Genomic DNA, 26,895 nt, shown 5'->3' with positions numbered 1-26,895 from the left:
TGGTAGAAAGAGCACAACAGGTTATATTTTTACATTGGGTGGCACAGCTATCAGTTGGAAGTCCAAACTTCAAGGAAGAGTCTCCCTTTCAACCACTGAAGCTGAATATATAGCTATCTCAGAAACAGCAAAAGAGATGATATGGTTGAAGAATCTTCTAAAAGAATTAGGAAAAAGGCAAGATGAACCTTCATTGTTCAGTGACAGTCAAAGTGCCATTTGTCTTGCTAAAAATCCAATTCTTCACTCCAGATGCAAACACATTGAATTGAAGTATCATTTTATCAGAAACTTGATAAATGATGGAGATTTGATTTTATTGAAGATTCCAGGTGCAGAGAATCCAGCTGAGATGTTGACCAAGACTGTCACAACAACTAAGTTGAGGCTTTGCATTGCCTCAACTGGCCTTCGAGAAAATTGATGATGAAGGCACTACACTAGGTGGTAATGTAAATCAAACCCCAAGTGGAAGAATTGTTAGAATTATAGTGCTTGATTTAGTCCCACATTGCTTAGAATAGTGAGATGTGGTTCTCTATTTTACTATATAAGAGACTCTATGTAAAGCTTTAAGATACACCAGAAATACAAATACTTCCTAGTGTAGTCGTGGACGTAGGCATACATATTGTACGCCGAACCACGTTAAATTCTCTGTGTCTATTTTTCTCTCCTTTATTCTTTCCTTTATTGCCTTGTTCCTAACACAAATAGCTAGGGAGCTTTATATTGTTTTTCGTACAATATTATAAAAGTTGCAAATCAATCTTTTTTTATCATATACGATGTACCTCGAATTTTATTATAAGTTAAAAACAAACCCTTATTGTTTGCACTAGGTGGTTGCTTTAAGAAAAGAAATAGCCAAACGTGATATGCAAATAAAAGGGGCACAAGGAACAAATAGGACGGGAACTTTGTATTGTTCTTCGTACAATATTTTATATATTGCAAATCAATCTTTTTTTTATCATCATATGGGATGTACCTTGAATTTTATTATAACTTAAAAATCAACCCTTATTGTTTGCACTAGGTGGCTGGCTTGAAGAAAAAAATAAGTAAAACCTGATAGGCTAGTAAAAGGGGCACAAAGAACAAATTGGTGGGGAGCTTTGTATTGTTTTTCGTACAATATTTTAATATTTACAAATCAATCTTTTTTTTATCATCATATGGGTGTACCTCTTATGTAGCCCGAATTTGATTATAATTTATAAAAATCAACTCTTATTATTTGCACTAGGTGGCTCGCTTTAAAGAAAAAAATAGGCTAAACGTGATATGAAAATAAAAGGGGCACCAAAAACAAATAGTTAGGGAGCTTTGTATTGTTTTTCGTACAATATTTTATATATTGCAAATCAATCTTTTTTTTATCATCATATCGAATGTACCTCAAATTTTATTAGGTTAAAAACTAACCCTTATTGTTTGCACTAGCTGGCTGACTTCAAGAAAAGAAATAGTCAAATGTGATAAGCAAATAAAAGGGGCACAAGGAATAATTAGGTCGGGAGCTTTGTATTGTTTTTCGTACAATATTTCAAAATTTGCAAATCAATCTTTTTTTTATCATCATAGGGGATGTAACTCGAATTTTATTATAAGTTAAAAACTAACCCTTATAGTTTGAACTAGGTGGCTGGTTTGAAGAAAAAAATAAGTAAAACCTGATAGGCTAGGAAAAGGGGCACAAAAAAGAAATTGGTGGGGAGCTTTGTATTTATTTTCGTACAATATTTTAAAATTTACAAATCAATCTTTTTTTTATCATATGGGATGTACCTCTTATGTAACCCGAATTTGATTATAATTTATAAAAATCAACCCTTATTATTTGCACTAGGTGACTGACTTGAAGAAAAAAAATAGGACAAACGTGATATGCAAATAAAAGGGGCACAAGTAACAAATAGGTGTGTAGCTTTGTATTGTTTTTCGTACAATATTTGAAAATTTGCAAATCAATCTTTTTTTGTCATCATATGGGATGTACCTCTTATGTACCCCGAATTTGATCATAACTTATAAAAATCAATCCTTATTATTTGCACTAGGTGGCTGGCTTGAAGAAAAAAAATAGCCCAAACATGATATGCAAATAAAAGGGGCACAATGAACAAATAGGTGGGGAGCTTTGCATTGTTTTTCGTACAATATTTTAAAATGTGCAAATCAATCTATTTTTTTATCATCATGTAGGATGTACCTCAAATTTTATTATAAGTTAAAAACCAACCCTTATTGTTTGCACTAGGTCGTTGATAGGCTAGTAAAAGGACACAAAGAACAAATTGGTGGGGAGCTTTGTATTGTTTTTCCTACAATATTTTAAAATTTACAAATCAATCTTTTTTTTATCATCATATGGGATGTACCACTTATGTAACCCGAATTTGTTTATTAGTTACAAAAATCAACCCATATTACTTGCACTTGGTGGCTGGCTTGAAGAAAAAAATAGGTCAAACAGGATAGGCAAATAAAACACCACAAAGAAATAATAGGTGCGGAGCTTTGCATTGTTTTTTGTACAATATTTTAAAAATTGCAAATCAATCTTTTTATTATCATCATATCGGATATATCTCTTATGTACCCGAATTTGACTATAAGTTAAAAAAATCAACCCTTATTGTTTGAACTGGGTGGGTGGCTTGAAGAAAAAAATAGACAATATAAGCAAACAAAAGGGGAACTAAGAACAAATAGGTGGGGAGCTTTGTATTTTTTTTTGGTACAATATTTTAAAATTTACATATTAATCTTTTTTTTTATCATCATATGGGATGTACATCTTATATAGTCCGAATTTGATTATAATTTATAAAAATCAACCTTTATCATGTGCTCTAGGTGGCTTGATTGAAGAAAAAATAGGTCAAACGTGATATGCAAATAAAAAGGGCACAAGGAAATAATAGGTGGGTAGGTTTGTATTTTTTTTTGTACAATATTTTAAAATTTTCAAATCAATCTTTTTTTTATCATCATATGGGATGTACCTCGAACTTTATTATAAGTTAAAAACCAACTCTTATTGTTAGCACTAGGTGGCTGACTTAAAGAAAAAAATAGGCCAAACGTGATATGCAAATAAAAGGCACACAAGGAAATAATAGGTGCCTAGCTTTGTATTGTTTTTCGTACAATATTTTCAAATTTACAAATCAATCTTTTTTTTTATCATCATATGGGATGTACCTCAAATTTTATTATATGTTAAAAACCAACCCTTATTGTTTGCACTAGGTGACTGACTCGAAGAAAAAAATAAAGAAAACCTGATAGGCTAGTAAAAGGGGCACAAAGAAAGAATTGATTGGGCGCATTGTATTGATTTTCGTACAATATTTTAAAATTTACAAATCAATCTTTTTTTTATCATCAGATGGGATGTACCTTGTAGCTCGAATTTCATTATAATTTATAAAAATCAACCCTTATTAATTGCACTAGGTGGCTGACTTGAAGATAAAAAATAGGGCAAACGTGATATGCAAATAAAAGAGGCACAAGGAACAAATAGGTTGAGAGCTTTCTATTGTTTTTAGTACAATATTTTAATAGTGGCATATCAATCTTTTTTTTATTATCATATGGGATGTACGTCAAATTTTGTTATAAGTTAAAAATCAACCCTTATTGTTTGTACTAGGTGACTGGGTTGAAGAAAAAAAATAAGTAAAACCTGATAGGCTAGTAAAAGGGGCACAAAGAACAAATTGGTGGGAAGCTTTGTATTTATTTTTGTACAATATTTTAAAATTTACCGATCAATCTTTTTTTTCATCATATGGGATGTACCTCTATTTAGCCCGAATTTGATTATAATTTATAAAAGTCAACTCTTATTATTTGCACTAGGTGGCTGGCTTGAAGAAAAAAAAAAGTAGGTCAAACGTGATATGCAAATAAAATGGGCACAAGGAACAAATAGGTGGGGAGCTTTGTATTGTTTTTCGTACAATATTTCAAAATTTGCAAATCAATCTTTTTTTTTATTATCATATGGGATGTACCTCTTATGTATCCCGAATTTGATTATAATTTAACAAAATCAACCCTTATCATTTGCACTAAGCGACTTGAAGAAAAAAAAAAGGGCCAAACGTGATATACAATTAAAAGGGGACAAGGAACAAATAGGTTGGGAGCTTTGTATTGTTTTTCGTACAATATTTTAAAAGCTGCAAATAAATCTTTTTTTATCATAATATGGGATTTACCTCAAATTTTAATATAACTTAAAAACCAACCCTTATTATTTGTACTAGGTGGCTGGCTTGAAGAAAAAAAATAAGTAAAACCTGATAGGCTAGTAAAAGGGGCACAAAGAACAAATTGGTGGGAGCTTTGTATTTTTTTTCGTACAATATTTTAAAATTTACAAATCATTATTTTTTTTATTATCATATGGGATGTACCTCTTATGTAGCTCGAATTTGATTATAATTTATAAAAATCAACACTTATTAATCTTTTTTATCATCATATGGGATTTATCATTTATGTAACCCGAATTTGTTTATAAGTTACAAAAATCAACTCATATTACTTGCACTAGGTGACTGGCTTGAAGAAAAAAATAGGTCAAACATGATAGGCAAATAAAACGCCACAGAGCAAAAATAGGTGGGGAGCTTTGCATGGTTTTTCGTACAATATTTTTAAATTTGCAAATCAATCTTTTTATTATCATCATATGGGTTGTATCTCTTATGTACCCAGAATTTGATTATAAGTTAAAAAAATCAACCCTTATTGTTTGAACTAGATGGGTGGCTTGAAGAAAAAAAATAGGCAAAAGCTGATAGGCAAATAAAATGGGAACACAGAACAAATAGGTGGGGAGCTTTGTATTGTGTTTCGTACAATATTTTAAAATATACAAATCAATCTTTTTTGTTATCATCATATGGGATGTATAGTCCGAATTTGATTATAGTTTATAAAAATCAACATATATTACTTGTACTCGGTGGCTGACTTCAAGAAAAAAATAGGCAAAAGTTTATTGGCAAATAAAAGAGGAACAAAGAACAAATAGGTGGTGAGCTTTGTATTGTTTTTCGTACAATATTTTAAAATTTACAAATCGGTCTTTTTTTATCATCATATGCGATGTATAGCCCGAATTTGATTATAATTTATAAAAATTAACCCTTATTATTTGCACTAGGATGTTGACTTGAAGAAAAAAATAGGTCAAACGTGATATACAAATAAAAGGGGCACAAGGAACAAATAGGTGGGGAGCTTTGTATTATTTTTCATAGAATATTTTAAAATTTACAAATAAATCTTTTTTTTTATCATCATATAGGATGTACCTCGAATTTTATTATAAGTTATAAACCAACCCTTTTGCACTAGGTGGCTGGCTTGAACAAAAAAATAAGTAAAACCTGATAGGCTAGTAAGAGGGGCACAATGAACAAATTGGTGGGGATCTTTGTATTGTTTTTCGTACAATATTTTAAAATTTACAAATCAATCTTTTTTATCATCAATATGGGAAGTACCTCTTATGTACCCCGAATTTGATTATAAGTTACAAATATTAACCATTATTGTTTGCACTAGGTGGCTGGTTTGAAGAAAAAAATAGGCCAAACCTGATACGAAAATAAACAGGGCACAAAAAACCTAATAAGTTTGGAGCCTTGTATTGTTTTTTGTACAATATTTTAAAATTTACAAATCAATCTTTTTTTATTATGGTATGGGATGTACCTTTTATGTACCCCGAATTTGATTATAAATTACAAAAATCAACTCTTATTGCTTGTACTACGTGGCTGGCTTGAAGAAAAAAATAGCTCAAACGTGATATGCAAATAAAAGGGGCACAAGGAACAAATAGGTAGGGAGCCTTGTATTGTTTTTTGTACAACATTTTATAATTTACAAATCAATCTTTTTTTTTATCATCATATGGGATGTACCTCTTATGTAGCCCGAATTTAATTATAATTTATAAAAATTAACGCTTATTATCTACACCAGGTGGCTGGCTTGAAGAAAAAAATCGGCCATACGTGACATGCAAATAAAAGGGGCACTAGGAACAAATAGCTAGGGAGCTTTGTATTGTTTTTCGTACAATATTTTAAAATTTTCAAATCAATCTTTTTTTTATGATCATATGCGATGTACCTCAAATTTTATTATAAGTTAAAAACCAACCCTTATTGTTTGCACTAAGTGGCTGGCTTGAAGAAAAAAATAAGTAAAAACTGATAGGCTAGTAAAAGGAGCACAGAGAACAAATTGGTGGCGAGCTTTGTATTGTTTTTCGTACAATATTTTAAAATTTGCAAATCAATCTTTTCTTTATCATATCATATGGGATGTACCTCTTATATACCTCAAATTTTATTATAAGTTAAAAACCCACCCTTATTGTTTGCACTAGGTGGTTGGCTTGAAGAAAAAAATAACTAAAACCTGAAAGGCTAATAAAAGGGACACAAAGAACAAATAGGTGGGGAGCTTTGTATTGTTTTTTCGTACAATATTTTAAAATTTACAAACCAATCTGTTTTTATCATCATATAAGATGTACCTCTTATGTAGCCCGAATTTAATTATAAGTTACAAAAGTCAACCTTATTGTTTGCACAAGGTGGCTGGCTTGAAGGAAAAAATAGGCCAAACTAAATAGGCAAATATACGGGACACAAAGACCAAATAAGTGAGGAGCTTAGCTTTGTATTGTTTTTCGTACAATATTTTAAAATTTACAAATCAATCTTTTTTTTATGATATGGGATATACGTTTTATGTACCCCGAATTTGATTATAAGTTACAAAAATCAACCCTTATTTCTTGCACTAGGTGGCTTGAAAAAGAAGAATAGGTCAAATCAGATAGGCAAATAAATGGGCATAATAAACAAATAAGTGGGGAGCTTAATATTATATTTCGTACAATATTTTATAATTTACAAATCAATCTTTTTTTTATCTTGATATGGGATGTACCTCTTATGTACCCCGAATTTGATTATAAGTTACAAAAATCAACCATTATTGTTTGCACTATGTGGATGGCTTGAAAAAAAAAAGTCAAACTAGATAGGCAAATAAGTGGGGCATAATAAACAAATAAGTGCTGAGTTGTGTATTAATTTTTGTACATTTTTTTAAAATTTACTAACCAATCTTTTTTTTTATCATCAAAATGGATACCTCTTATATATACTCGAATTTGAATATAAGTTATAAAAATCAATCCTTATTACTTGCACTAGGTTGTTAGATTGAAAAAAAAAAGGTCAAACTAGATAGGCAAATAAGTGGGGAATAATAAACAAATAAATGGAGAGCTGCAAATTATTTTTGTACATTTTTTTCTAAATTTATTAAGCCATCTTTTTATCATCAATTGGGATGTACCTCTTATTTACCTCGAATTTGATTATAAGTTACAAAAAGCAACCCTTTTTGCTTGCACTAGGTGGCTGACTTGAAGAAAAAAATTAACTAAAACCTGATAGGCTAGTAAAATGGGCACAAAGAAAAAATAGGTGGGGAGCTTTGTATTGTTTTTCGTACAATATTTTAAAATTTACAAACCAGTCTTTTTTTATCATCATATGGGATGTACCTCTTATGTAGCCCGAATTTAATTATAAGTTACAAAAGTCAACCTTATTGTTTGCACAAGGTGGCTGGCTTGAAGGAAAAAATAGACAAACCTGATAGGTAAATAAACAGGGCACAAAGAACAAATTAGTGGGGAGCTTTGTATTGTTTTTCGTACAATATTTTTAAAATTTACAAATCTATCTTTTTTTATCATCATATGGGATGTAACTATCAACCCTTATTGCTTGCACTAGGTGGCTGTTTGAAAAAAAAAAGACCAAAGCTGATAGGAAAATAAACAAGGTACAAAGAACAAAAAAGTGGGGAGCTTTATATAGTTTTTCATACAATATTTTAAAATTTACAAATCAATCTGTTTTTTATCATCATATGGGATGTACCTCTGATGTACCCCGAATTTGATTATAAGTTAAAATAATCAACCTTTTTTGCTTGCACTAGGTGGCTGGCTTGAAGAAAAAAATAGGCCAAACTAAATAGGCAAATATACGGGACACAAATACCAAATAAGTGAGGAGCTTAGCTTTGTATTGTTTTTCGTACAATATTTTAAAATTTACAAATCAATCTTTTTTTTATCATATGGGATATACATTTTATGTAACCCGAATTTGATTATAAGTTACAAAAATGAACCCTTATTTTTTGCACTAGGTGGCTTGAAAAAGAAGAATAGGTCAGATCAGATAGGCAAATAAATGGGCATAATAAACAAATAAGTGGGGAGCTTAATATTATTTTTCGTACAATATTTTATAATTTACAAATAGTAGAGAGCTGCAAATTACTTTTCGTACATTTTTTTTCTAAATTTATTAAGCCATCCTTTTTTATCATCAATTGGGATGTACCTCTTATTTACCTCGAATTTGATTATAAGTTACAAAAATCAACCCTTTTTGCTTGCACTAGGTGGCTGACTTAAGAAAAAAATAGGTCAAACCAGATAAGCACATAAATGGGGCATAAAGAACAAATAATGGGGAGTTGCGTATTAATTTTCGTACATTGTTTTAAAATTTGCTAATTAATCTTTTTTTTTTATGGTTAAAATAACTTTTTGGTCCCAATTTTCGTCATGTTTTTTCAAACAAGTCCTAATTTTGGTTTTATGTTCAAATAGGTCCTAATTTTCGTCAATTTTGATCAATTGAGTCCTTTTTTGCTAACACCGTTTAAATCATTAACAGCCATGAACACTGACTGTCACGTGTCACTTCGTGGTTTTTTTTATTTTTTGATTTTGATTTTTTTTTATCTTTATTTTTTTAATTTTTTTAATATATTTTTAAATGTACACGTGTCAACCCAGGAGCGTGCCATGTGTCACTTCGTGGTTTTTTTATGAATTTTTTATTTTATTTTTTGTGAATTTTTTTTAAATGTCCACGTGTCAACCTAGTAGTATGCCACGTGTCAAAGTCAATATTCTATATTCAATTTGGTCCCTATATTTGTTATTTTTGTTCAATTAGGTCCCAATTTTTGTTAATATTAACCAATTTGGTCCCTATCGAAGATGTGACCAAATTTAATTTTTATATCAAAGTTATAATGATGTGAATTTTAATATATTATATAAAAATATTTAATAAAAATGTGAATTTTAATATAAAAATTAAATTTGGTTTTAATTTGGAGAAGGACCAAATTGGTTAATGTTAACAAAAATTGGGACCTAATTAAACAAAAATAACAAATATAGGGACCAAATTGAATTTAGAACATTGACTTTGACACGTGGCACACTACTGGGTTGACACGTGGACATTTAAAAAAAATTCAAAAAAAAAATAAAAAAAATAAAAAAAACCACGAAGTGACACGTGACACACTCCTGGATTGACACGTGTACATTTAAAAAAAATTTAAAAAATTTAAAAAAATCAAAAAAAATCAAAAAAAAAAATAAAAGAAATTCAAAAAACCACAAAGTGACACATGGTAGTCACTGTTCATGGTCATTAATGATTTAAACGGTGTTAGCAAAAGGACCCAATTAACAAAATTGACAAAAATTGGGACCTATTTGAACACAAAACCAAAATTAGGACTTATTTGAAAAAACTTGACAAAAATTGGGACCAAAAAGGTAGTTTAACCTTTTTTTATCATCAAAATGGATGTACCTTTTATATACCCCGAATATAAGTTACAAAAATCAACCTTTATTGCTTGCACTAGGTAGCTGGTTTGAAGAAAAAAGATACCCTATGTACCCCGAATTTGATTATAAGTTACAAAAATCAACTTGCACTAGGTGGTTGGCTTGAAATAGAAAAGGTCAAACTAGACAGGCAAATAAAAGAGGCACAAAGAACAAATAATTGGAGAACTGCGTATTACTTCTCGTACAACTTCTTAAAATTTACTAATCAATATTTTTATTATAATCTAATGGGATGTACTTATGTACCTCGAATTTGATTATAAGTTACAATTGTGGCTAGCTGTGGAAGAAAAAAACTAGGCCAAACCAGGTAGACAAATAAATTGGGTACAAAGAACAAATAATTAGAGAGTTGTCTATTACTTTTTTTACAATTTTATGTATCTCGAATTTGATTATAAGTTATAAAAAGGTTTAATTATACCTTTGGTCCCCATTTTGGAGTCAAAATCTCAAAATGGTACCCAAATTTTTAAAAGTCTCAAAATGGTCCCCTTTTTTGTTGAAACGTCTCACGTTTGCCCTTCCCGTTAAGTCAAGGTTGACGCCGTTAGAGGAAGTGCCACGTGTCAGTTCCTCGATTTTTTGAATTTTTTTATTATTATTTTTTTTTTTAAATTTTTTTATTAATTTTTTTACAAAAATCAAAAAATTGTCACGTGTCAAGCTGTCATCGTGCCACGTGGTAGTGACAGTGACACGTGTCAGTATTACGCCACGTGTCATTTTGTTAGTCTCAATTTGGTCCCTTTATTTTAATTTGTCTCAATTTAGTCCCAATTTTTATAAAAATTAGCAATTTTGTCCCCCTTTAAATTGAAACAAAATTTAATTTTATATAAATGTTATACAAATATTTTTATTAAATTTGATATTTGTATTCAAATTGATATTTTTATTATATATTTTTAACATAGCTAAGTTTAGTTAAAATTATGTTTCACATTCAACTTTACTTAAAATTGTTTTAAAATTTTAAATTTATATGTGTTTTATTGTAACATGAACTAGGTAATTTATGAATTTTTTTCTATTAACATTATTTTCTATTAACAACTTTTAAACCATTTTAAATAAAGTTCAATGTAAAATATTAATTAAATAAACTTAATTTGGTTAAAAATATTTACTTGAAATATCAATTTTAATGGAAATATTTGTGTACATTTATACAGAAATTAAATTTGATTTCAATTTGGAGAGGGACAAAATTGCTAATTTTTATAAAAATTGAGACTAAATTGAGACAAATTAAAATAAAGGGACCAAATTGAGACTAAGAAAATGACACGTGGCGTAATACTGACACGTGTCACTGTCACTGCCACATGGCACGATGACAGCTTGACACGTGGCAATTTTTTTAATTTTTTTAAAAAAATTCAAAATAAAAAATAAAAATTCAAAATTCAAAATTCAAAAAAAAATTAATAAAAAAAATCAAAAAATTGAGGAACTGACACGTGGCACTCCCTCTAACGGCGTCAACGTTGACTTAACAGCAAGGGCAAACGTGAGACGTTTCAACAAAAAAGGGGACCATTTTGAGACTTTTAAAAATTTGGGTACCATTTTAAGATTTTGACTCCAAAATGGGGACCAAAGGCATAATTAAACCTTATAAAAATAAACCTTTTATTACTTTTACCTCTTTTCATTATAAGAATTATATTCAATTTAGAGTTAAATATAATAATTTATTATTGAATTTCAAAAATAATTAATAAAAATGTCAACTTAAAAAAAATATTGGTATAATTTTTATAAAAGATATCAAATTTAGTGTCAATTTTAAAGGAAAAATTGATTCATTTTAACAAAAATTGGAACTAAATTGAACAAAATAACGAATATATAAACTAAATTGAACACAAAAAATAACACAACCATAAATTGACATGTGACACTAACATTGACATGTGGCAAAATTATGATTTAACACATGGCACAATTATGATTTAAAACGTGGGCAATTTTTATAAAATTAAAAAAATTTTAAAAAATTAAAAATTTATAAAAGAAATGAAAAAAGATTTAAAAATTTAAAAATTTAAAATAAAAATAAAAAAAACCAGACTAACATGTGACATGTATTGTTCAAAAAGGTTAACTATTTAAACATCGTTAGTAAAAAAACTAAATTAACCAAAATTTAACGAAAATAAAGACCTAATTTAACACAAAACAAAAATGATGATCAAATTGAATAAAAACAACGAAAATAGACCAAGTGTATATTTAAGCCAATAAAAAAATTACTTCTTGGCAAGGCAATATAACCTTCGTAAGAGGGAAGAATTAGATACAATATCCAACACCAAGTACTTAAGACACTTTTGACAAAAATCGGAAATTAGACAGAGCTCGTATCAATAAATATGAGCTTTAAGAAAACAAAGAAAAGAAATGCAAAAAAAGAGTGCACCAACATAAAGGGCTTTAAGATGAAGAATATTATACAAGAAATTATTGTAGAGAGAAATGGTACGCATCCGTGAGATATAATCTCATTGCCTTTTTTAGCGCAGCTAAGGAACATAATACATGATATCATACATCCGTCAGATAATCTTAATGATTTTTTTAGGGCAGCTAAGGAACATATATACATATTATCATACAAGTCATCACATAGGGATGGACCCAAGCCTATATACAAAATATTGTTTAACACATTTAAAACTTCCCTTGAAGCACATAAATCATATGCACCAAGTTTATTACATAGATAATAAATCATAGGGCATTGCAACAATTTAGAGAAGATATTTGTTAACTAATCATTGAAATTAACAGACCCAATAGTAATGTCTCCAAATGAAAATTATCTTTTGTGGCAGGAAGTGACAAACAACTGTTTGAGTCAGTTAAGTTCACAAGATGCAGAAGTCATCACTCTATACTCTCTTTTGCACTAGATTTTGCCGCTTTCTAGTTCTTGCTTTTCGAGAAGATCAAGTTGTTAAGAATGAAGACACAATATCCGGAGGTGCATCTCCCGTCAATAGGTGAGTCTGCCAATCTGCATCTAAGTATTCTGTGACTCAAGTATGACTAGTGTGTCCATATAACCAACAATTTGCCAGGATATTTTAATGTACTTTAGAATGTTAATGACTGCATTCCAATGCCTTGCAAATTAAGGATTAAGAAATTGATTGACCATACTGCAAAAGAAATGCCAAGATGACTGAGGTAATTCAGTTTACCAACTAATATCTTGTATCTCTCAAGTAGAAGTTTAGCAAAGGGATCCATAGGTGTATCAATGCGTTTGGAATCCATTAGTCCATCCTCTTTTAAAATATACAATACATAAATGAAGAAGGTTGTACCATCCAATGGTTGATAAATTGAATAAAAAAGATGTAGCAAACTAGGAGAGATATTATATGTGATGTGAGTGCATTTGATTAGACAAAGAAGCAAAGGAAGCCAACAACATTGCTCTAGCTCAACAAAGACAACAAATAAACAGAAATGTGATAAACAACAATGAAACGATTTATATAACAATCAACTTATATCTATGAGAAAATAATGTATTAGGGAAGAGAAGTCTTCAAAATGCCCATGTCTATTTTGGCGACAACTGTCCATTTTGTTGGGTTTTTAGTCTTTTTAGCTAATGAAATTCCATAATTATTCCTGTCTATTGTGTCCACATTGTCCATTTAATTGGTTTTTCTGTCATTTATAGAGGGCCTCCCACTGTTGAAGGGGAAATGCCGCATGTTCCCAGAATTGTGCTTTTGTTGTTTTTATTGACTTTTCATTTGTTTCTCTATACCTGTATTTGACCTGCTGCAGAGTTCTTCTCATTCTTTTTGACACGAATACTATTGATGAATGACAGTGATTAGACGTCTTTGAAATAGTATAATAGAGCTTACGTATCGTACTGTTTTGTTTTAATTTTAGTTGGTGTATCGTACTGTTTTGTTTTAATTTTAGTTGGTGTTTATATTTCATTGTAGGGTTTCTTCATCAAAGACGAAGACAATCGTTTAGTGTTAGTTGAAAGGTATGATTTTAAGTTTTGGGGTTTTGTTTCGTCCATTTTTGTATGTTTTAGGTATGTTTTTATGGTTGGTATGTGTTGTTAGTTTATAGTACCCCTGCAGGACCTTCTGCATTCTTCTTCCTTTGCAAAGGTCGGTTTGTAGTGTTTGTGGTTTTGTTTGATTATCTAGCATGTGTTGATGTCTTTTTATGCATGTCTTACTTTTTTTATGGTTTTAATTGTTACCTAAAGTACATGTTTACCTTTGTGTTTCTGGAAAGCTTTTGTTAGTGTTGGTAGTAGTGGTTATGTAAGTTCGTTGCTTACCTTTTATGTATGGGAAATAGTTTGCATTGGTGTTGAGATCTTCATATTCATTTGTTACTTTTGTTTTATGTTTTTTAAATTTACCAGAAGTATATGCTTTTCATTTTGTAATCATCTAATATAAGTTTATTTTGAAGTGTTTCGCTATGGGAAATAGTTTGGATTGGTGCTCTGTTCTTTATGTGCATGTCTTAATTCTCTTTTTAGCTACGTTTTTAAATGTCCAATTTCGTTGGTATGTGTTGTTTATGGCCCTGCATGACCTTCTGAATTCTTCTTCAGCTTTTTCCTTTGCCATGGCCAGTTTTTATGTTTTGGGGTTTTTTTTATTATCGGGTGTGTTGATATCTTTATGTGCATGTCTTACTTTTTTGTATGATTTTAACTGTTACCTAAAGTATATGTCTACCTTTGTAATTCTTAAAAGTTTTTGTCATTGTGTTGGTCATAGTGGTCATATAAGTTCGCTGCTTAGCTTTTTGTATGGGAAATAGTGTGCATTGGTGTTAAAGTCTTTATGTGCATGTGTTACTTCTGTTTTACGCTTGTTAGATTTACCTTAAGTAGATGCTTTCATATATAGTATAGTCATCTAATACAAGTTCACTTTGTAGTATTTTGCTATAGGAAATAGTTTGCATTGGTGCTTTGTTCTTTATGTGCATGTCTTGGTTCTATTTTATTGTTGTTTAAGCTAACTAAAGTAGTTGCTTTCAATTTGTTATATGTACAGTTATTGTTATAACTTTTGGTAATTCTTACTCTTTTTTTTTTCGCTGTTTGGTATGGAAATACTTTGTATTTGTGTTGAAGTCCTTATCAGCATGTTACTTCAACTTTTTGGTTTTTAAAGCGTGTTTTCAATTTGGGGTTGTTAAAAGTTTTGGTAATTCTTTTTGTAGTACTTGATGTTATGATTTGGTCTTCTTAGTTATGCATGTACAATATTTTCGGATTTTGTTTGCACAATATGCTTTCTATGAGTATTCATGTTTTACTGTGGCAGTTTATTTACTCTGCAGGTTATGCTATGTTCAAGGTTATGGTTGTATGGTTATCAAATTTAGTCTATGCTATGTTCAAGATTATGGTTGTATGGTTGTCAAATTTAGTCTATCTACTGTTTAGGTTAACTTGGTATTAATATCCATTAATATGCATGTCTTGATTGTTATATTCATTTTCACTAGCAAATCTTAATTGTATATATTATTATGTATGTTAATTTAGTAATTATGTCCATGTGTACTCTGGTTGTTGATTTCATTGATTGATTTTTTTTTCTATGATGGAAGTTGAAAATCAATCGAATTTCAAAGATTATTGCAATTTAATTATTGGAATTTTTTTTTAGTTGTTATATATTGTACAGCATGGCCAAGAAATTTGATATCATAAAAGATATTGATGGTAAGAGGGAGACAATGAAGCTTGGTGTTAGAATCAATCAATGATTCGTGGTTTGTTGAGAATAGGGATTGCAGTAAGCATATTGAGATGACTCTAATGGATGATAAGGCATATACAATATATACTGAGTTTTTTGCGCTTAATCCAAATGTATTGATTATTCTACATGTATTGTATGATGCTATGGTTAAAAAGGAAGATTTAGCTACGTGGAAGGGTAAGTTGTAAAGGGTGAGAGCTATGTCATGCACAACTTCAAAACCTTAAATAATCAGAGGCAATATCGTGGAAGGATAAGTTGGTTAAGGATGAGATAATACTTCAAAATCTTAAATAATCAGGGGCAATATTGTGTATGTCAGCATCCTTATAAATTATTGTTTATTAGTGCAACTGTAATAATTTCAATCTACTCCCGCTACACCTTTCAAAGTATACAACTTTAAAAGCGTCAAGGATATCAAGGATGGAAATTTTTGTATTGATATGTTGATTGGTATGTTGTGTTGCTTATTTGTTGGTTTACTAAAATTTTGCAAAAATTTTATTCAAAGTAATTATTCTGTAATTACTTTGAATAATCTTTTTGCAAAAATTTAATAAGCCAACAAATAAGCAACACATACATATTTGCAAAAACTTCTCAGAATCACAAAGGTAAGCATGTACTTTATGTAACAGATAAACCTGTAAACAAAAGTAAGACATCCACATAAAGACATCAACACACACCAGATAATCAAACAAAACCACGAACCCTAATAACTGACCTTTGCAGAGGAAGACGCAGAAGAAGAATGCAGAAGGTACTACAGGGGTATAAACAAACAACACACACCAACCATAAAAACATACCTAAAGCATACCAAAATGAACGAAACAAAATCCCAAAACCTAAAATCATACCTTCCCACTCACAAGCAACCATTGTCTTCGCCTTTGATGCAGAAATCCTGCAATAAAAATGTAAACAGCAACTAAAACCAAAACAAAACAATACAAAACGCAACCTCTACTATACTATTTCAAGGGCGTCCATCACAGTCATTCATCAACAGTCTCCGCACCAAGAAGAATGAGTAGAACACTGCAACAGATCAAGCACAAGTACAAAGAAACAAAGGAAAAGTTAATAAAACCAACAAAAGCACAATTCTGAGAACACTAACATGTCCTAACGCGACATTTCCCTTCAGCAGTGGAAGGAACTCTCTAAATGACAGAAAAACCGATTAAATGGACACATGTGGACACAATAGGCAGGGGTAATTCTGGTATTTTAGTAGCTAGAAAGACCAAAAAACCAACAAAATGGCCAATTGTCGCGAAAATAAACATGGGCATTTTGGAGACTTACCAAGTACATTGTTTTCTTATAGATATAGTTGAAGTTCCGAGCCATCCGGATGTGCTCACTGCTCAGTTGTAAAAACATTCCTTAAACCAGGAATACTAATAACTGATAACAGTGCATTCACCATGCTTGTTCTCCACGGCATAACACCATATCTCTCATCAACGTTTAGCCAGTGCCATCATAATGTACATTAAGACAATAAGCCAACAGTTGCCGAAGAAGCATGTCAAAATGTTAGATTTCATGACCTAGTTCCATTTCATCCACAAAAATACCAATGTTTTAAAAATCAAAAGGTACTACCACTAATTCCCAATTTATTGGTGAAACCATGATTGAAAGTAATAACTGATCATATTTCATGTCCTGGAAGATGAGAAGTCGTCCACAAGAGGCTGAACAATAACAATTCATTCCAGGGGCACTGGACCTTAATCTGGCTAGATAAATATTTCAGATTGAACTCAAAATTTAACATTCTCCATTATGATCTATTCTCACAGATTCGTTGATGATTTTAGGATTTTGGGTTGAATTGACTTGAAACCTATCTAGTAAACCACTTCATCGGTTGAACTAGTCCAGTCCGGTTTCTTAATCAACAAGAGATACTAATATAAATCCTGTGTGTGATGATAGAGAAGGGAAATAATGCAGAAAAATTAATTAAAATGAGGAACGTTAGCAACTATCTACTATCGGTTAAACTTTAGCGGAAACCACACACTCTGGTAAGTCCCACCCTCCACCTCATTTACCAAGCCTCTCACCTGATTTAGAAGTGAGACCTACCAAAATTTGTAATTTCCTATAAATTTCAACCAATAGTATAGAAAGTGTTAGCATTCCTCAATCAGAAACTAAAGAAGTTATACAAAAAGAAAAGCAAGCAAAAAGGAAACCTCTACCATGATGCTGATAAGTACACCACAAATTAGTTGAGCAGAACCACTAGTGATGAAGGGATGCACCAATTGGCTAACCCTGTTTCAACGCTAACTGTTATCATCAGTGTAAAATTAGAAAACATTTAAAAGTTAAAATATAGTATGGTATTAGTAGGAGTTTGTTCCTTAGTAAGGATGTTTAATCAAATACCCACTTCTCATTACAGGCCAAGAGTATAACACAAACAAACAAAACAGCCGATTCATGAACCAACTAAAACATTAATACTAAGAGTTCTGAAATTGAACATTCAAATTGATAATGGAAGTGAGACCTAACCAGTATTGATCTTCTGGCGGCAGAACAGAAATAGAGGCGGTAAGAGTGGGAGGAAGAGAGGCAATGAGGACCCATAGTCGAATTTATTGGCGGCGGTTATGCCCCTGCACTTCTCCCTTCCGATTCGACGGGCGATGAGATATTACGGCGGAAAAGAAACAAGGAATTATTTTCTCATCGCCATTTTTTTTTTCTATTGAAGAAATTGATTCTGACAGACAGATGTTATGTTAGTGGTAACATAACAGCACCCAAGTATTTCATATTTAGTCATTTCTTCCTGCACCAATTCAACCTACCTAGGTACATAAATTTTTATATTTTGAAATATATAATTTAAAATATAATATATTTTAATTACATAACTTAGAATATAAATATATTTTAAATTATAAAATTTAAATTTGTATTCCAAAATATTAAATAAAAGACACATTTTAAATTATATATTTTAAAATAGAAGATTTACATCTTAAATTCAACAATTTGACAATAATTTATGGGAGTGCAAGAAGAAATTTATGAAAAATATTATAAATTCAGGTTTCCATTTTTTTGCAAGTTATATAAAAAAAATAATATTTAGCTTAATGGGCTAATACGTAAGTAACCATGACCCATGTATAACTCTGGCGTATTGTACTTTTTCCGGACAATCTATCTTAATTTTAATTATTTACAATTTTTCAAATTTTAATTTTAAAAACTTTAACTGCGATACTTAATATTGACTAATTACATGGATTAAATAAAGTAAGACATATTTTAATTCATTACATATAAAAAGAAAAAAATACATGTTTAAGAACTATATTGTAAACGTACATAATACTTTGACTCATTTATCTCCAACCAATTTAGTTTAAATTTATCTTTTTATTCAATTTGAGCTCAATTATTCTTAAAATAAAATGAAAACTATTGATTTTAATTTTGGATGTTTGGCCAACTTGTCTTCATTTGGTCAAACATATTTCAACCTTCAACTTAGAAAAACTCAACTTAACCTTTCTGTCCGAATCTATTTAACTCGATTTTTAGCTTGAACGGACTCAACTTGAACTTCAGCTTTGACAAACTAGTCTATATTGTTGAAAATAATTCAAGTGTGAATCAAAAGTTCCACATTTGATATAATAGACAAAGTTAAACACTATATAAGAATAAATGTTCATAACATCATTGTTTTAAGGTTTTGGAGTAAAAATTGTGCCAAATAACTTATATGTATAAGACCAATGTCATATATATATATATATATATATATATATATATATGACAAATAACTTTTATATATATATATATATATATATATATATATATATATATATATATAACCATAATCTCTCAATAACTATAACTAAATCATATAAAAAAATATATCCCAACATATATCAAGACCAATTGGACTCGATTTTCGTCTTAGACCGATTCAGTTCAATATTCGCTCCTTAATTAAGTGTATTTGATTTAAAATACAAAAACATGAATTTCGATTTTAGATAAATTGATTTAAATGGATTGAGAGCAATATAAATTTAGATTATTATAGATTAAATTTTAAGATTTGGATTTTACATACCTTAAAAATAATATTCTCTCTAACAAAATTTATTCTCAACCCGAATACTTGCCATAATTCTTTATTAACTAAAGAATAATTTTTACCAATTCTCTAAAATACCTTGAAATTAACCTGGAAATAAAATAAATAAATAAATAAAAGAGAGAGTAATTACTAATTTAATAAATAATGTATTAACTTGATCTAAAAATTAAATCATGCAGTAACTTTCTTTATTAACTTGATCTATTTTCATATATGCATTATAACTTAGCACGTTGGAGCCAATTTGAATGAATAGTTTGTCATGAATCATGATTTAGTGCATAGAAAAGTATTTATTAAAAACCTAAAATTTTAACTGAATTTTCATATTTCAAAAATTAATCATTAGCTCTCAATGGAAAATGCTTGAGCAGTGGTGAAAGATATGATGATGAGCCAAAGTTTTGGAGTGGGTTCCAAGGTTTGTTTTTTCTGAAGTAAAGAGAACTGCGTTTAATTCTAAAAGAGCATAATCACAATGCTTATGCTGAGTCAGGGCCACGAGAAAAGGGGAGGAATAAGATGAAAGTGAAAGAAAAAGAGGAAGCAGTTTTCAGAATTTTTTTAAGACAAAACAAAACGCTATCTTAATTTCTCAGATCACGACACGTATAATCTTGGAAACTAAATGAGATATTGCTGACATATTTTTTTTCGATTGAATGTATTTACAAAGGAGGATAAACATTGAACCACGTATATAAATTTATTGTTTATCTTTTTAAAAGTTAAAATTCTACAAAATAATATCATTTTTTTCAAAAAAAAAAATAGGCATCAAAGCAAAGCTCGTTCATCTGAAATATGATAATAAGAATATTAAGGCATAAATTAATAGAATTACTTTTTAACTTAAACTCGACTAGTAAAAATAATTTTATTGAACTGTTTCATACAAACAAAAAATTATCTACATCACATGAACTGAGATTATAAAATATTTTTTAAACAACTTAAATAATTGTAATAATTCCATTATTATTATTACTTTAAAAAAATAACATCAACTAACATGCACATGTATATATATATATATATATATATATATATATATATATATATATATATATATATATATTTACTGTACATCAACTTACATAATCTGAACACAGTTATCTAAACAAATGAATTTTACAAAAATTAAGATATGAACTGAGCGGTGATTACCAGGTGATGTTTGTTCCAATAGAACAAGAAGTAGAAGAGAATGCTGTTGTAGTACGTGTCGAATTTCATCCACCCAAAATGCACAGGGGTTTGCATAAAAACCAGAATGAGTAACCAAGGAAACCAAGAAAGATTCTGTGTGTTGCTGAAACATTCTGCGTTGACAGAGAACGTCAATTATTTGTTGGTGGAAGCTAGCTTTAGTAGCAATTAATTTGACTAAGGAAGAAGGTGCTGAATTTGGTACCCCAAAACTTTCCTATACACAAATAGAACTTCGCATTTTGCTATTATACTGTAGAAATTATGCAGAAGTGAACATTTTAGAAGCGAGACAAAATGACACCCTTTTTTCAGATGAACTAGTGGGTATCCACAAAGTTAAACCACAAACTCAATTGATTCGTAAGAAGTGGTTGGTTACTCTCGTTCTCTAGTACACGCAGATTTCTCTTTCTTCTTTTGAGCTTAAAGGACTTCACTCCAAACATGGGACATCATTCTAAGTTTGGCTCAACCAATAATGTATTTGTACCAAAGAATATTCTAATTCACCGGCCAATGATGTGTTGGCAGATATGTGTGTAACTATGAGATAAGAATAATTGGGATTTAAAAGGACAAGGGGAACTTCCTTTTCACAACATGGCTCAAAGTTACTTTCCCTTCTGCACTCATTCCTCCTTGCAAAATGGTTCTTAAAAATAATCACCAACAACATGTTTATCCTTAGATTATTATGCATATCTATCTCTACCTTCAAAGTTTACTAATGACTTCATTTACTTTTGTGCATATTTGGTGACATTTCTAATACTTCAGCAAAAGGCTAAGAAGCAAACAACCATTATTGCTAAATGCTAACAACGTCAATCCAATCAAAGTCAGAGTCACAGACTCACATCGGACATCCTAAAATCACGCCACTAAAAATCTTCATGGTAAAGCTCATTTCAACTTCACTGTTTTAAATGGTTCATCGCATGAGACAAAGGGCTAAAAAGCTTTGCCCTCTAACATAATCCCAGTCGGGAAAATTACTTTTTTTATCTGTTTCTTAGGCCCCATTCTCCTTTTCAACCATATTTAGTAATAAACTGATAGAAAATACATGAATGGTTACTTATGTTGTCATTTTCTCACCCAAACCACCTATAGTACCAATCCAATAATACAATCTATTGTTGCAATCAACATAAATTTGGCAGTTAGCACTTCAAAAATGTTGGGTTTGGGTCTCTTCCAATCCAATAATGGTAAAGCTCCAAGCCATTATTTATAAGCTCCGTCTTTGTGGACTCGTCAATGTTTTCTACTTTACCTTTTTCTTACTTTATTAATTAATCAGTTATATGTGAAAGACATTACAATGAGAATTTGATACTAAGAGACAAGAGGTTGGTGTCTGGAAACGCCCTAGAATCACGTGATTCTCACGCATGGTTGTGTTCCCCAACATAAGGAGATGGTATATATCTTCCATTCTCTTTTGTTTTCAAATCATTTTCTACAACTACCATAAACTTGTGCCTCGTTTGTTAATAATCCATTATTCTGTATTGATAAGTCACTTTCACATGGATCTAGTCACAGTTCTGACTTGGACTGTCATGTTTCGGTAGTAGTACTAGTGGTCAGAGAGAAGTGTTGTTCCCTGTGTTCAGTTTTGAGATGTAATTTAGACACTAAACCCAAATACCTCTCATACTGAGAATTCGTTTTCCCACAAACACTTAAGTTGAAATCATATTTGAACCCAAAGAAAAGAGTCACAGTGAGTGCGGGAGACCCCATTTATTTAGCGTGATGGTTACTTAAGCATGGGAGATTGGCTATCCAAACTTTTTGGTATAAGAAATGTTGTGGAAAGTTTTTATTTTAGGCCAAGCACATAATATGAAAGCAGAACGAGTTATAATATTTTAGGTTGATGACGCAATTATGACAGAAATTTCAGCATCTAACATGAAATCAAGTTATGACCCTAATTGGGTGAATAATGGATCACTGGACCTGATGATTCTGCTACAGGTGCAAAACACACATCATTGTCTAAGCCAAGCCACATTATTTTTAAGGAATATGACCACGTAATGATTGCTCTTTCATTTTTAATTTATTTGAAGTTGTATTGGAAAAAACTAAAGTCAAACAAGGAAACTCAAAAAAATGGTTAAACTTGACTCATGTTAGATAATGCAATATGGAGGGCACATTGCTACTGCTTTTATAGTTGATAAATTGTGTCCATCCAGTTTGTATTTGCACATCGTTAGGTTTAAGTCTCTTGGCAATCACTATCATCGAGTACTGGTTTGTCTCCTCCACTGACTAGATGAAATAAAGAAAAGCTCCACATACTATGACTCATACAATTAACCAAAAAAATTGATGGCTGTTACTGTTTGATGATTTAGGTAACACAGCACTTCATGTTAAACTCCCTTTTCTTTTTCAGTGTATGTTGAGGAAGTGCTTTATCTAAGGGTGATTGTGAGTAACATGGACCTCAAGAAACCAGCACCATGTGAAAAAAGGATAAAAGCCTGGAATAACGGCTAAGTGACATACGTCAAGCTGGGGGTGATTAACCTGAACTGTATAAATTCTCTGAAACAGTATCAAATTCTGCTGAGGTAAACTAGCAATTAACCGAGTGACACGATTCAAGGGACCCTTTTCTTTTGTGAAATGTCATGCTTGACAAGCCCCTTGTCAGTTTTATCTCCATGATTTCATTGACTACTCTCACTATGAGTGAACACAACCGTTGGTTGGTGGCATATTATCATCGACTTATTACACTGCTTTTAACTGAACATCTTTTGCAACTTGTGGATGGATAACTCGGGAGCAAGAAAGACAAGGCTTTTACTAAAAGGATCATTATCATGAATATCAAGCATCCAATTTATGTTAATTGAGGGTCAAGTACCAGAGATTGCAACGACAGCTTACCCATGTGTGACCGTATGACCAAAAGGTATATCTAATATCACCCATTCGTTGCTGTCCCCACAGAGCACAAATTTTCTTATTCATACATTAAGCATATCGATTCCATGTCCAACTCCATCAATCAAATGCGTGCGTCTCTTTGTGCCTTTGCCTGCCTCTCTGCGTATATATACGTATGAAGCCTACCAAAGCTGTCAACTAGTCCCTCCCAAACTAGCTCTAGCATAAGTAGAACTACCTCACTGCCTATATCAACCACCACTTCCTCATATAGTTCTCATCCTCTCACTCTAATCAAACAAACATCATAGTTTAGCACTTGAGTTGGTATAGTATCAGGTATCAACCACGAATGTCCACAAGGTGAGAAAAACAAAAGATGGAAGCTGTTAAGTTGGTGTCTAGTGATCCAAGTGAGAGACAAGATACCTATCGAGTTGCTTACATAATTCATTTCTTGCTTGGTGCTGGTAACTTGCTTCCCTGGAATGCCTTGATCACTGCAGTGGATTACTTTGCCTACCTCTATCCCACCAAACACATAGAGAGGGTTTTCTCTGTGGCTTACATGATTTCTTCTGTGGTGGTGCTCCTTGGGATGATCGGTTGGGGAGGTTGGAGCAAAACAACGTTGAGGTTGAGAATGAACTTGGGGTTCTCCATGTTTGTTATGTCTCTTATGGTAGCCCCAGTCATAGACTGGACCTCAAGCAGCACCAAGCTCAATGACAGACCGAGTGGTGCCTATGGTTTGACGGTTGCAGCAGTGGTGATATGTGGTTTAGCAGATGGCTTGGTAGGTGGAAGCTTGATAGGGTCAGCTGGGAAGCTCCCAAAACAGTATATGCAAGCAGTTTTTGCTGGAACTGCTTCTTCAGGTACCAAGACAATTCATTCTTTGCTCCCCCCCAAGTTCAATTCACTTTCATTCCCCATTGGCAGATTATGTTTTTCTATTTTTGACAAATTCTTAGAAACATAAGAAGCAGTTTATTAGAAGTATAGAAGTTTTAAACAATACCTGATGTGTACTTTTATTCTTGTAAGGATATACATGCTTTTAAAGGGTGGGAGAAAAACTAATGTAGATTCCTTGGTCTCGTTTTCTTAGTTTTTTAACTGGGCAGTGTATCTGCGTGACAAGATCTTTTTTTCGTATTTAGCATATTCTTTTATCTATAATCGATAAAGTAATCCTATCCATCTGGTAATAGAGCTATACTATTACCCACACCAAGTGTCTCTTAAATATTAAATACTTCAGAGGTTTGAAACTGTAACTGATACTGCTGCTGTTCTCGCTTAAATAAGTTGTACTTGGTCGGGCTATAGTTTTCATTTGATGTTTGAAGTAAAATTCAACTGCTAGTTTGATATCCAGGTGCTGTTAAAATTTGGACTTACCCAAATAATTTTTTTTTTTTTGGGTGACAGGTATTATAATTTCAATCTTGAGGATAATAACCAAGGCATCACTTCCACAAACCCCCAAGGGTCTCAAAATAAGTGCTCACTTGTACTTCATGGTTGCCACCATTTTTCTCCTACTTTGTATTGTGTTTAGCAACTTGCAGCACAAGTTACCAGTGATGCAGCAGTACCGTCAGAGCGTTCATCAGGAGAGCACCTTATGCCCAGGGACAAAATTTTGGGCAGTGGCAGGGAAAATCAAGGGAGCAGCTTTCGGAATTTTCATTATCTACATAGTGACCCTATCTATTTTCCCAGGATTCATTGCTGAAGATCTTGAATCCAAGCTTCTAAGGGATTGGTATCCTATTTTACTGATAACAGTTTACAATTTAGCTGATCTAATGGGGAAGTCATTAACTGCCTTCTATGTTATTCAATCCATGACAAGGGCTATATGGGCTGCCACATCTAGGCTACTATTCTATCCACTCTTTGTTATTTGTCTTCATGGACCAAAGTGGCTGAAAACAGAAGTACCTATGGTGGTTCTGACTTTTCTGCTAGGATTTAGCAATGGATACCTCACTAGTGTCCTCATGATTCTAACACCCAAAACGGTGCCCTTGTCAGAAGCAGAGTTTTCTGCTATTGTGATGACAGGGTTCCTCGGGTTTGGCTTAGTTGGTGGTTCAGTTCTTGGCTGGTTCTGGATCTTATGAAGGTCTCCTTGTGCTGTAATAAAATGAGCAAAAGGTAGTGGCATTCGTTGTAAATCGTGAGCCAAGAAAGCCATAGTTACCTTGCCACCACTAGGTTGTTTCTTTATTTGTTCTCTAATGTTGTGAGTGCCATATCTTACCATGCCAGAACATGAGAAACCTCGAGATTATTAGGAAAATAGTAGGTTAGATATGTATTGTAAGAATCCATAGCCTGAATGGAAGCTAAGATCTGCATTAATAGAAGCATTATCTTCTCGACACAAATGCAAACAAGTTTCCTCTTCCACAATTAGGCATTTCAAATTCAATTGATTCAAGTTTTGATTCTAACCTAACTCAAACTTTAAAATTAACTGTAACCAAACAACTCCATAATAAGTACTAAGTAGCATACTAAACCTAAGAACAAGAACAACCAGTAAGACAAACTATTATTTTATTTTAGAATCTAAACTAGACCTAATTCAACCCAGAAACTAATTTTCTCGCTAGATAATATAGAATCTCTTAAACTAACAATTTTCAGAAATCGAAACTTTGCAGCTGTCTTGCGAACAATCTAGGATCTATCACAGCAATTTGACAAAATGAAACACGAGAAAGGAATGCTCCATTAACAAAAAAAAAAAAAAAAGCACATGATAGCACACACCTGGGGATTTTGATTTGTCCCTACGTGACATTGTGCCAGCTGTCTAAAAATCAAAATCTATCATGCCACCTATCCGCACGTGTGAATAATATAACTCCAAAACTGTACAACCAGCGCCATTGTTGGACATAATACAAACATGCCAGATGAGAAAGATTTGACAATCAAAGAGAAAAGGGGAAAAAAATGTCCCTCATTGGTAAGATTTGTGAACTGTCTCAAAACCTTCTAAAGGCTGAATAGCAAGGGTCTGTAGCAGC

The 26,895-nt window shown here is 31.5% G+C and overlaps 1 protein-coding gene and 1 long non-coding RNA gene across 3 annotated transcripts; one reads left to right on the top strand and one right to left on the bottom strand.

Annotated features, from left to right (window-relative positions):
* Positions 1–12,442: 12,442 nt before the first annotated feature.
* Positions 12,443–18,387, bottom strand: LOC114177932 (uncharacterized). 2 transcript variants are annotated; one of them, XR_003603245.2, is made up of 4 exons: positions 18,115–18,387; positions 16,888–17,886; positions 16,437–16,617; positions 12,443–12,957 (listed from the first exon to the last, which is right to left on the bottom strand). It is a non-coding gene; the product is annotated as an uncharacterized LOC114177932 (long non-coding RNA). The 2 variants fall into 2 exon arrangements; XR_003603244.2 differs by having other exon boundaries at positions 16,888–17,871; positions 18,115–18,386.
* Positions 18,388–23,829: 5,442 nt separating this feature from the next.
* On the top strand, positions 23,830–26,247 carry LOC114179498 (Nucleoside transporter family protein). Its single transcript, XM_028065855.2, has 2 exons — positions 23,830–24,726; positions 25,283–26,247. Exons 1-2 carry the CDS (start codon positions 24,228–24,230, stop codon positions 25,978–25,980), a joined length of 1,197 nt encoding a protein of 398 aa, XP_027921656.1. The 5' UTR covers positions 23,830–24,227; the 3' UTR covers positions 25,981–26,247.
* The last annotated feature ends 648 nt before the right edge of the window (positions 26,248–26,895 follow it).

The sequence above is a fragment of the Vigna unguiculata genome, chromosome 3 (assembly GCF_037176805.1).
Source record: "Vigna unguiculata cultivar grain cowpea cultivar isolate G323 ecotype 2 chromosome 3, ASM3717680v1, whole genome shotgun sequence".
Classification (NCBI taxonomy): Eukaryota; Viridiplantae; Streptophyta; class Magnoliopsida; order Fabales; family Fabaceae; genus Vigna; species Vigna unguiculata.
This window is presented reverse-complemented; position numbering and strand designations above follow the sequence as displayed.

Coding starts and splice junctions, on each gene's coding strand:
- LOC114179498 (XM_028065855.2), top strand. CDS start 24,228: ATGGAAGCTGTTAAGTTGGTGTCTAGTGATCCAAGTGAGAGACAAGAT. Junction 24,727..25,282: donor TGCTGGAACTGCTTCTTCAG/GTACCAAGACAA, acceptor TTTGGGTGACAG/GTATTATAATTTCAATCTTG.